The 12187-nt window shown below is 56.1% G+C and overlaps 1 protein-coding gene across 1 annotated transcript in view; it reads right to left on the bottom strand.

Moving 5' to 3' along the window:
• PI4KA (phosphatidylinositol 4-kinase alpha) overlaps window positions 1-12187 on the bottom strand; it is a 139022-nt gene that overhangs the window by 12673 nt on the left and 114162 nt on the right. Inside the window, exons 33-41 of the mRNA XM_062182106.1 lie at window positions 7311-7469; window positions 6982-7133; window positions 4590-4697; window positions 3865-3992; window positions 2265-2384; window positions 2029-2108; window positions 1724-1917; window positions 689-779; window positions 220-387 (exon numbers count right to left, since the gene is read on the bottom strand). Of these exons, the coding sequence (XP_062038090.1) occupies window positions 220-387; window positions 689-779; window positions 1724-1917; window positions 2029-2108; window positions 2265-2384; window positions 3865-3992; window positions 4590-4697; window positions 6982-7133; window positions 7311-7469 (1200 nt within the window). The remainder of the gene's footprint in view (window positions 1-219; window positions 388-688; window positions 780-1723; window positions 1918-2028; window positions 2109-2264; window positions 2385-3864; window positions 3993-4589; window positions 4698-6981; window positions 7134-7310; window positions 7470-12187) is intronic.

Raw genomic sequence — 12187 nt, 5'->3', positions numbered from 1 at the left:
AAAGCTGAAAAACAAACGCTAACATCTGAACTAGACTGACATCCGTCCTCTACATCTACACGAACAAAATTGGGGAATGATGATGCATTCTAGGTTGGACTGGTGTTCAGTGCAGTGCCTTCCAGGTTGGCCACAAAGCCCTGAACCCCCTCCTCCGTCCACTCAAGCACTCCCGGAGGGGCCCACCCCAGGCCTGCTCTGGAAGAGCCCCAGGCTCACCGGGGGGAAGGACCGCAGGACTTTCACCCCGTACTGCGCTGTGAGGGGGTGTGGGGGGTACATGCTGGAGAAGTAGGAGAGGCCTGTGGGCGGGTCCGTGGGTGCCCAGCACAGCACGTGGCTGAGCTCAGGAGCATCGGCGTCGATGGTGTGCCAGGTGACGAGGAACTGGGGAGAGCAGGAGACGGGTGGCTCAGGGGAATGGCCACAACAGGTGATATTTATAAAGGTGCTTGTAACTGTGCTGCTACCTGACACGTTACGTGTAACAGTGTAACTGCAATCAGAGTGAATACATTCCATTTTTCCTATTGCAAACACAAGTGCCACATACTAGGAGTGGAGAACACATCATTAAGGGAAATCATTCATTCCAATGAGGTCACATTGTTTTGTTTATTTTCTTGTTTCCTGGTGCTTCTGTTTTTGTGCAAGATAGACCTAGGCCCCTGGGCATGGGTTATGTTACCTTGATAGCTTCAGGGACATCGCTAACAGCTCCTGGGTCCAACCGAACCAGACGGGTCACTTCATTCCCGATGGCCTCTGTGTTCTTAAACCTATGACACACAGAGGGTGTGGGTGGGGAGGCCTCCCAGCCTCCATGGCAGGAGGGAAGCTGGAGGGTGAAGCTGACCTGGAGGGATTCTGGCTGATCTCGAATGACGAGTAAAGGTTCTGTGCTATGAACGTATTGGTAAACCTCGACGCTAGGGCTGAAGAAGTATGAGCCAGATCTTTTCTTGAGCAGGAGCTGCCACTGTGCAGTCCCTGCCTTTAGAACACCCAATCCTAGCCGGCGCTGTGGCTCACTAGGCTAATCCTCCGCCTAGCGGCGCCGGCACCTGTCCCGGTTGCCCCTCTTCCAGGCCAGCTCTCTGCTATGGCCAGCGAGTGCAGTGAAGGATGGCCCAAGTGCTTGGGCCCTGCACCCCATGGGAGACCTGGTCTGGTCCTGCCCTGAGGATCAATTCAGGACCAGGGGGGAGGAAGCAGTAAGGAGGCAGCTCTGGGCTCACAGTGAAGCAACATCCATCTGCCAGAGGAGCTGCGGCCGCCTGGCGGGACTGCGCCATGGGAGTCTCTGCAGCCCTTCTCTTTTCATCGGCCCGTTCGGTCCCTTTGAGGGCTGCCCCGGGACGGTTCCCAGGACACTGCTGCTCAAATGTGACATCCAGGAGCAAACCCAAACCCTCCGGGAGACCACCTCTGCGGCCTACATCCCGAGAACGACAGCTCCTGGCCAGCCCTCTCCTCCATGAATCAGATCTCGGCACTGGGTTCTCCCTGATTTGCCTCCTCAGGCTCCAAAGTGCTGGGCCCCCAGGTTAACAGTCTCACGAGACTGCAAGGCTGCCGTGCGGCCCTTCAACATAAAGATGGCCTGAATGTCCTGGGCAAGAACTGGCTGCCACACAGCTTCCTGGCTGTCCTCGGACTCGTGACCCAGCAGGCAAGCGCCCCACGCTGGACGTCTGGCCAGGCCCTCGGCCCGGGGGCCCACCTGGCTGGCAGCTGCACGGCCAGGTAAGGAGAAATGCTCCAGGCGAGGTTCACATTGTCCTTCCACTGCTTCTCGCTCAGGCTGATGTACTTGGACCTCCAGTTGGCCACGCTGTTCTCTCCAGCCTGGTCCAGCTCCAGCTCCGGGGCCGACAGTGGATTGTACCATGTGATGAGACGCTCAATCTCGGTGGCCTGGTGAGACCATACACCGTGCCCTGAGTGCCTTCTACAGGCCTGCACACGCCACTCCCACCCTGGTGTACTGTCTGCCCAGGGGGCAGCGGCCATGCCTAAGGGCCTTACCAGCAGGGAGAGCAGCAGCGTCCTGCGCTTCATGTAGTACTTGTGCAGCTGGGAGCCCCGGTTGGTTTTCTTAGACATGCCTAGGGAGGAAAGCACAGGAGTGGTCCCGGGAGCCCCGCCCACCCTTTGCTCCTAGAACCAAGTGGGAGCTGTCGTCAGTGCTCTGTTCTGCCCTGCAGTGCATGTCCATCAGGTTGCCAGGATGTGGCGGATGTAGGAGTGAACCTCCCACCGACCTGACTTCTTGGAGATGGTCGACATGCCGCTGGACAGGGGGTAGGTGTTGATCCAGCCTTGCGTGGCTTGTTGCCGGGAGCCCACAGTAATGTCCAGGTTGCTCCGGGTGTCTTGGTTATCTGTGGGCAAACACAGCGTCGATTCTGGGATGAGTCGGCTCAAGGAAAGGCAGCACAGAGAGAAATGTGCATTTTCACCAGGGAAAGGCCAGTGGCAGCCCAGGCACTTTCTGCAGCACGGGAGTTGGCGGAGGCGGGCTTTGCAGGACAAACTCTCCTGGATGGCGAGAAGTTGTTCATCTTAATTATTCTAGGTGGACAGCTTTCTAGAATTCACTGGGCTCCAGCTAGCCTTTCGAGCAGAATCAAGCAGGCATTTGGTGCAGCGTTCAGCTGCGGCTTGTCACAGTGCCTCGGTTCAAGTCCTGGATCTGCTTCTGACTCCAGCCTCCTGCTAATGCACACTCTGGAAGCCAGCAGGTGATGAGGGCTCAGTACTTGGGTGCCTGCCACCCACATGGAACCTGCATTAAGTTCCTGGCTCCCAGCTTCGGCTTGGCTCAGCCGTGGAGGCACTTGGGGAGCGAGCCAGCAATGGAAGATCTGTCTCTCTCTCTGCCTTTCTGATTAAAAAAATGAAAATATATAAATCAATGAATCATTTGTCTGCTTTTTCTTTTCTTTCTTGCAGTTGGGGTGTCAGCTGTGGGTGTGGCTAGAGAAACCCATCTCATCTCTCAATCCATGGTCTGCAATCAGCCACAGGCCCAGAGAAACTAGGACAAAGTTTCCTTTGGAGGTGGGCTGCTGGCTTACGCTTCAGTGTGGCTCCAGGAGCGCGCCCTCACGCAGGGCTCTTTGTCCCTGTGCACTCTGCTAGTCCTGTTCATCCTTCCAGACTCAGCTCAGATGTCATTGCTCCCAGAAAACCGTCTCTGACCCCCAACTCTGGCTAGACCAAGTGCCTATCCGTGATGGGTGTTCCCGAGGTTCTCTCATATGGCAAGCACCTGTCTGTCTCCCTCCTACCAGATGGCAAGGCCCCGGTTTTTTTTTTTTTTTTTTTTTTTTTGACAGGCAGAGTGGATAGTGAGAGAGAGAGAGACAGAGAGAAACGTCTTTCTTCCTTTTTGCTGTTGGTTCACCCTCCAATGGCCGCTGCGGCGGGCGCATCTCGCTGATCTGAAGCCAGGAGCCAGGTGCTTCTCCTGGTCTCCCATGCAGGTGCAGGGCCCAGGGACTTGGGCCATCCTCCACTGCCTTCCCGGGCCATAGCAGAGAGCTGGCCTGGAAGAGGGGCAACCAGGATAGAATCCGGCGCCCCAACCGGGACTAGAACCCGGTGTGCTGGCGCTGCAAGGCGGAGGATTAGCCTGTTAAGCCACGGCGCCGGCCAAGGCCCCGGTCTTAAGTCATCTGAGCACACTGGCCTGAGCCCAGCACTGGCTCAGCGGGTGCTGGGAGCTGAGCTGGCACGTGGAGAAGAGAAGCCGTGGCGAGGGGGTGTCTGAGGCCTCCTGTGCTTGCCACACTCCTTGGCACACCCGTCCCACCTGTCCCCACCCCTGTGAGCGGGTGCACTACTAAGAGCAATGGTTACCTGGGGGGACGAGCTGGCTGGCGGTCAAGTACTTCTTATCTGAGAACATGGCGGTCCAAAACTTAATCATTATGCTGATGTCTTCTCGCAGCCGCTTTTCTCCTTGAGTAGGGAACTTTGGGGGACAACTTCAAACAACCACAAGAGGACCAGAGCTGAGCGCCTGGGGTCAGGGCCGGAAGCCAGTCCCATAAAGCGGGGAGAGGTAACATAGTGGTCTCTTGACAACAAGAGGTTAGCACGGAGCTGGTCACCAGCACCAGGGATGTCACGGACTCCCACGGGAAGGTTCTGGAGTCCTCTCGTGCCCACCCCCGCACTACCCTCAGAGACTTCCAGAGCTCTCCACTGGTGATGTGCTTGGGCAGACGGACAGCAAGCAGCACCTGCACAGCCCCGGGCACTGCATAATACAACTCCTCACGTGCTAACTACTCACACTGACAGGAAACACAAATGGCATGCACTCGATCTCTTAAATCAACTGAACAGAGAGGAGATCTGCACACATCTCCCAGGAGGTTAGCTCGCAGCACACGCATACACACAGGTGTATCCACAGGGCACGCACGCACGCACACGGACACACACACAAGGGCTGAAATTATGTACATCAGCGGCATCAAGGCTAACAAACACGGAGGTTGGTGACCATACAGCGGGCAAACTGTGGCTCCTGTGGGTGACCTCCGGGGCACCGGGCTGTCCTGGACCCTGTGAAGTACCTGAAGTAGTCGAAGGCCGTGGAGTAGATCTTCTCACGAAGCACGTTGCGGATGGTGGCATTCGGAACCACGTCGGCATGCAGCAGTGACAGTCCCAGGGTCAGCAGCCTGGGAGGGAGCGGCAGGCAGGGCCAAGTCAGTGGCAACCCTGGACGGGGCTGAGCTGTGAGGGTCCTGGTCTCCCACGCAGACCATGTGGCCTCTGGGTACAGGGCACACATCTGGATGGAAGAGCCTGGACTGGGACATCAGCCAGCTGATTACTGGTCACAGGTTTTTGTTTGCTCGTTTAAGTTTTTGAAAGACAGAATGACAGATTGGGGGGGGGGGGGTGAGTGGGAGGGTATCTTCTACCTGCTGGTTCAATCCCCAGATGGCTGCAACAGTTAGGGCTAGGCCAGGTGAAGCCAGGAGTCAGGAGCCCCATCCTGACCTCGCTCGTCAGCAGCAGGGACTCGAGCCTGTGCTGCCGTCTGCTGCCTTTCCAGCGCATCTGGGGGAAGCTGGCTCAGAAGCGGAGTAGCTGGGACTTACCTGAGCTGGCACTCAGCTGATACAGGATGCCAGGGTCAAAGCAGAGCTTTGGAAATTTTTTTTTAACCTTTACTTTTGTTGGAGAAAAGTGTGTAACTGGTGTGGTAATCTGCCTGCCTGGGCCACAGACTTGTCTCATAAACTATCTGCAGGCCCCCACAAAGGTAAACCATCTGATTCAAGGTAAAAAGAAAAAAAAATTCAAGCACCTGGTTTCTGTTGAGCCAGGTCCCAAGCAACGTGGTATTAGGGACTGTGGGGGAGGCACCATTCCTGCGGGCAGTGAGTTTATAATCTGGGGTTGGGTCGGGGAGATCAGGGGTCTTCCTGAGCAGTTTCTACAGAGTAAAAAGCCCGCTGAATCTTACAGAAGGGGACTCTCCGGGGCATAGGCTCCAGCTACTGAGTGAGGTCTGGAAGGGCTGGCAGTGAGATGGGCCCTGAGCATCAGTGTCTTGTTAGGCAGAAACAGGGTGCCCAGGTCCAGAGGCGGGTGGCTATGGGAGCCAAGGCTCAGGCGTAGCCAGTGCTGGGGCATCATGGACATTCAGGCTGTCCCCAGGTGTAGTGTAGGAGAAGGGATGGTGTGATGAGGCCACCCTACAAGAGAGCCATCCCAGCCAGCCAGAGCAGCACCTGCACTCCTGTACGCAAGCCACAGGGGCCTGCCAGGGTCAGGTGTTGGGGGGGTGGGGCAGTCACTGCTGGGCAGCTGGCTAGTCCAAGGAGATTGGTGAGGAGAAACTGAGGCCACAGACACGAGGTCAGACATCCTGCCTGGAAAACCAAGTGCCTACACCGGGCACACCTGAGGACCGGGGCCAGTGGAAAACCAAGTGTCTACACCGGGCACACCTGAGGACCAGGGCCAGGGAGCCATCCTGGAGGATGCAGAGGGAGGCAGGAGGGCCAGTTGAGGGTGAGGCAACACCCCTGTGTACATCTACAGGGCTGCAACCGCACTGCATAGGCACGGAGACCCACAGGGAGTGCTGTCCGCTCTGTGACAACTGTCCATTGCTGTGATGGCTCACTGAGGACTGTTTTTCAGTAACGCATTCTCATTTTATAAGAACATAGCTCAAGGGGCCGGCACCATAGTGCAGGTTAATCCTCCACCTGCAGTGCCAGCATCCCATATGGGTGCCGGTTCTAGTCCCGGCTGCTCCTCTTCTGATCCAGCTCTCTGCTGTGCCCTGGGAAAGCAGTAGAAGATGGCCCAAGTGCTTGGGCCTCTTTACCTGTGTGGGATACCAGGCAGAAGCTCCTGGCTCCTGGCTTCGGATCGGTGCAGCGCTGGCCGTAGCGGCCATTTGGGGAGAGAATCAGTGGAAGGAAGACCTTTCTGTCTGTCTCTCCCTCTCACTATCTATTACTCTACCTTTCAAATAAATAAAATCTTAAAAAAAAATTAAAGAATATAGCTCAAGACAGATGAGAGATGAGGAGGCAGGAGGAACTGGCCTTGCCTATGGCTTTCTTGAGAAGCACAGCCCAGTGGGTGGCCCGTGTTTTGAGGGGATGTGAGCTGGGTGCTCAGGGGAGGGGCAGACGGAGCAGATGGTGGCAGTGAGGGCCCCCACTGCAGCGGGCTGCGGGGACTGGGTGTTGCAGTCCTCACAAGTAGGACCTGACTGTAGGAGTGGGGGTGGGGATACTTTAGCAAACTCGATCAAGTTCATGGCTTTGTGCAATTAGGAAGGATGCCTCCGACAAGCTTCTCCCCATCACCCTAGGGATGGCGTTAAGTCCCACGCCACACCCTACAGAAGCGAGACAACACACGCCAAAGACCCACACCGTATGTGATCCCCCCAACCGCACCTGGGACCCCAGAAACCCCAAGAAGAGCCCTCACTTGAAGCGTGGTCCGATGGCTGCCACGTGCCGGTTCATGCTGCCCTTGGCCCCGCCGATGTTCAGGGACAGCGAGCGCTGCAGCAGGCTGGAGAAGATCTCCACCTGGTCAGAGCTGCAGTACTTGGCGATCTCAAACCGCTGCACCAGGAACTGAATGAGAAGGCAAACAACGCCGTGTGAGGCTGGGCCAGCGCAGGCCTGGGGCCGCCTAGCAGGGGCCCTGGGCTCCGAGGTGACAGGAGTGGTGAACAAGGTGGGGCTGTGGAGGGGGTGAGAAGGCACCCCCCCCCCCAGGTCAGGCTTGGCGTGGGGGAGGTGGCTACGTACATCAATCCAGATGTAGTGGGGGGTCACTTCCGGAGGACAGGGTCTGGGCTGGCTGGCTTCCGAGGCTGCCAGGGGATCTGCCTCCTTTATCTCAGCAGAGAACAGGCCAAACTTCTGCTCCACGGTCATATGCCAGGCCCCAGCCATCTCCCGCATGAACTGCGAGCAAAGGGAAACGTTAACTCCTCTGAGGAGCACAAAAATGGGGCCAGCGTTTCTCTTTTAATTACAGAAAGAATGTGTATTCCTGGAGTGAAACCCAGAAACCAACGAAAGTAGGAAGGAAAAATAAAGATCACTCCAGCCCCCAACCCCACGGTCTTCCACGTCCGTGTTTGGGGCTGGAGTTTCCAGCCCACATGCTGTGCCCCAGTCTGTGGAGCCTGGCAGGGCCGAGTGGGGAGTGGCAGCACACCTGTGACATGCCAGATACCACAAGGGTCCTCCACCTGGGAACGCTTTTTACTGCCAAGGGCCATTCAGACGTTACTAACATCATTCCAGGGCCATACTAAAGTATCAGTTTATCATTTAGCCTGCTAAACATTTCCTGAATTTTGAGTCCCACCCGTGGTTGCCTTGGCAGGGTCAGGCCAGCGATTTCTTGGGAGCTTTATGGTCTGCAGGCTGGATGTCCCCCGCCCCTGTAAAATCTCTCCAATAATCCTGAAGGCCACTTGTGGTTGCAAGGTAAGACCGCCGGCTCGGGGCCTCCGAGCTGACAAGGCAGGACCCGAGCCTGGCTGCAGAGCCCAGTTCCTTTCTTTCAGCTCACACAAGGCCTTCATTCCCCCAGTCAGAACTGGGAATGCGCAAGGGAGTCAGGGGAGGCCTAAAGCCACTGTGGCTGGGCTGCTCCCATGGCCCAGCCACACTCAGCCTGGCCCTCTTCTGGGTGAAGGGACGGGATGCCCAGGCAGAGCCAAGTGGTGGCCTAGAAGGGATGTGGGTGTGGGAGGGAGTACCTGTGCTATGGCTCCCAGGTGGGAACCTGAGTTACAGGTGTTTCACACAGAAGACCAGGAGGCAGCATCTGGGGCTGGGCCAGCAAGCTTTCATCCCTCTGTTGGCCCAAATGATGCCAGCTGGCTACCTGGGCTCCAACCCTGAGCAGAGTGGCAATAGGGCCAGGTGGGAGGAGCAAAAGCTCTGGCTCCCTCTGTCACCATCCCCCTTTCCTCTTGATGTGGCTCAGGGTGACCAAGTGGCCAGTCCCACACACTGTCCCCCAGGCTTGCTGCCGGGTAGGGTGGCCCCAGGTGCTCAGTGGCACTACTGAGCAAGGCGGGAGTGAAATGGGTGAGCCCCAGGAAAGCCAGGCGTGCTTCTGAAGGTCAGAGCATATAGCAGGTATCCTCTGTCTGGCATGCAGCAGGTATGCCTTCCTGTCTGGGGCTCAGAACCTTCTAGAGGCCATGAAGATGAGGACAAAGGATGGCAGAACTGCTCAACGGCCCCGGATACCCACGGGCCACTCAGTCTGCACTTCCCTGTGAGCAGCCTGTGACACAGAGGAGAAACTCCTTCTTGTTTCCCACAGCCACGTGTTAAGTCTTGGTATGACAGAGGAACAGAAGTGGGGGGAAGAAGGAGAGCCAAACTGATGGGGTAAAGGGCCCCAGTGAAAGCCACATTCCCACTCAATAGTCTGACAGCCATGTCCTGATGGCTGCCTTGGTGTTGGACTTTCTGGGGTCTGGGAACAGAGCTGCAGCCACGAACAAAACAAAAATCCACATGGTCTATGGTGAGGGCCATGGACAAGAAGAAATAAACGATGGACATGGGACACTGACAATGCTGCTTTAATCTGAGTATTAGTGTGGGTGCCCCCAAAGGCCCACGTGTGAGAGGCTTGGTCCCCAAAGTCTTAAATCCATGGTTAATGGATTAAGGGTGGAGAATTAATCCCATTGTGGTATCAAGCTGCAGACTTCAGGAAGTGACCAGGGAGATTGGATTGGACTGGATTAAGCTGCTGAGATGGAGCCAGCAGTTGGATCACCGTGGCTTTAGACAGAGATACCTGGACACGAGGACAAGGGTCCTTCCTGTGTCTGCTCACGCTCATAGACCCTAATCAGTCACCAGACGACTGCGGTCCCCTGACCCTGGACTAAGAACTGGAACTAATTTCTCCATAAGCAGCCTAAGTATTTCACGTGTAGTAACTTGGAGCTAACAGTTGCAAAACTGAAGAGTAGAGCAAACAGGAGTGTGTGTGTGAGATGTGGACTGGGTGGCCATGAAAAGGGACACCAACCCCAGAGGAGACGTAAGAGGGAGGCGTGTGCCCTCAGAGGAGAGGGGACAGCAGACACGGCCTGTGTTCTGGAAGGCAGGGCTGAAACACAGGATCCCAGGGTGGCTTCGGAGGAGGAGCGAGCATGTATTTGTGGCAGGCCACTGTGCATCTGAGTAAGTGGTGTTAGGGGCATTGATGGAGGTGGGCACAGAAGGGACCTGACTGGGCCTACGTCTTACTGCTGGCTCTCACTGCATGTGGAGAAGGCTGAGAGGGGTAGAAGCAGGGAGACCAGCTGCTTGAGGGACAGTGTTCGGGATGCTGGGAAATTAGGTTCTAGATCTATGTTAAAGGTAAAAGATAAGGCCAACGGTTAGTGGGGAAATGGGAAAAGGGGAAGGGGGTCAGAGCTGGCTGAAAGGACTTGGTCTGAGCAGAGGAAGGGTGACGCTGCAACTTCCTGCAATGGGGACAAGTGGCCAGTAGAGGTGGCATCGAGGGCTGATTCTGGGCCTGTCTGGCTGAGGTGCAGATCAGCCAACTCCATGGAGTTGTGGGGCAGGCAGCTGGAGGAACACACTTGGCCTGGAGGTGATGACCCTGGCAAGACCACACATGCTGATAGTCCCACCTGACCCTGAGAAGCATTCACAAAGGCTGGGGACGGGGGTGGGGGTGGGGGTGGGGTGGATCTGCAACCCAAAACACTGTCGGGGCTGTGAGTAGCTGGCCCTGGGCTAACCTGTCCTCCTACTGCCTGGGGCCTGTGGGTGAGGTCTGGGCTCACCCTCCTTGCCACCAGGGATCCTTAGGGGCTCTTCTGAGCCACCTGTATCTGAAGACCAGATGGTGAGATCAGAGGTTCAGGGGCACCCGAAGCCTCAGACACGATGTGAGGGCTGGCACCTTCCTGCCCTGTGAAGTGAGAACAGCCACAACGCTCTGCTCCGAGGGTGTGTGTGAGGTCTTCACCAGGCACTGATGCATCCTCAGGGCCATAATCTGTGGTGGAACCTGAGCTTCCAGAAGAAAGCCCAAGAGGAGGCCTATCCTGGTCCCTTCCTGGGAAGTGGAGGTCCCCAGACAGACAGGGTGCAGGCGGCTGGTGCTTTGCTCACTGCAGGCGCTGGTGGGGCTGGCAGGCTCCAGGTGGACGATGCACCCTTGTGCTGTGCAGCTATGCTTGCTTGACAAAAGGTCGGATGTCCCTGGCCCCATCAAATAATCACCCAGCCACCAGCATGACAACCAAATACCACAGGAAGAATTCTGGTGAACTAGAAGGGATTCTGGTTCCAAAAACAAAGTCCCTGAAGCAAGAGCACTGGGCTGAGGCCTGGAAAAGTCCTCAGGGGTGGGCGTGGGTGTGGGTCAGGCACTCCAGAGCCGGTGCCTCCTGAGGACTGCACTCCTGGGCCACAGCAGAGAGCTGACCTGGAAGAGGGGCAACCGGGACAGGATCCGGCGCCCCGACTGGGACTAGAACCCGGTGTGCCGGCGCCACAGGCGGAGGATTAGCCTAGTGAGCCATGGCGCCGGCCTGAAACAGTCATTTTCTTGGCACATAAAAAACCTTTCTGGGATCAGCGCTATGATACAGCTGCTGAAGCTGCTGCCTGCAACACTGGCATCTCGTATCAGGGCAATGGTTTGAATTCCGGCTGTTCTGCTTCCAGCACAATTTCCTGCTAATACACCTGAGAAGGCAGCAGATAATGGGCCAAATACTTGGGCCCCTGCCACCCACATGGGAGACACGGATGGAGCTCCTGCCTCCTGGTTTCCGCCTGGTTCAGCCCCGACTATTGTGGCTATTTGGGAAGTGAAGTAGCAGATGGACGATCTCGGTCAATCTGTCTTTCAAAAAAGAAAAATTACTTGCACTGACTCCTCTCTCAATTTTGTTGGAAATAAAAAGAAAAGAAGTGAAGGTGGGATGAGAAGCAGAAAGACCCTTCCCCTACTGCCAAGACTAGCCCCACCCCTACCCCAGGGGCACCCTTCCCCACCATACCCCAGGGTCAGCCAGATTAGACCCTGGAGAAACAGAATTAGCAGAGCTCTTCAGCAGGCAGGATTTCTACGCACAGCCGGCCCTGCACACACACAGGTTACATATCTGGAGCCAAACAACAGTGGGGCAAAAATATCTGGGCAAGGGGCCGGCGCTGTGGCATAGCAGTTGAAGCCGCTGCCTGTAGTGCCGGCACCCCATGTGGGCGCTGGTTCAAGTATTGGCTGCTCCACTTCCAATTAAGCTCTCTGCTGTGGCCTGGGAAAGCAGTAGAAGATGGCCCAAGTCCTTGGACCCCTGCACCCACATAGGAGACCCGGAAGAAGCTCCTGGTTCCTGGCTTCGGATCAGCTGAGCTCCAGCCATTGTGGCTATGTGGGGAATGAACCAGTGGATGGAAGACCTTTCTCTCTCTCTCTCTCTGCCTCTCTGTAACTCTGCCTTTCAAATAAATAAATAAATCTTAAAAAAAATATTTTGGGAAAAAAGTTGGCATCTGCACTGAACATGTACAGAATTTTTTTCTTCTGGTCATTTCCTAAACAATACAGTAGTATTACTACTTGCACAGTATTTGCACTGCATTAGGTACTAAAATCTACAGCTGATATAAAGTAC

Source organism: Lepus europaeus, chromosome 23 (assembly GCF_033115175.1).
Source record: "Lepus europaeus isolate LE1 chromosome 23, mLepTim1.pri, whole genome shotgun sequence".
NCBI lineage: Eukaryota > Metazoa > Chordata > Mammalia > Lagomorpha > Leporidae > Lepus > Lepus europaeus.
The sequence above is the reverse complement of the archived record's forward strand: the minus strand, read 5'-3'. Positions and strand labels throughout refer to the sequence as shown.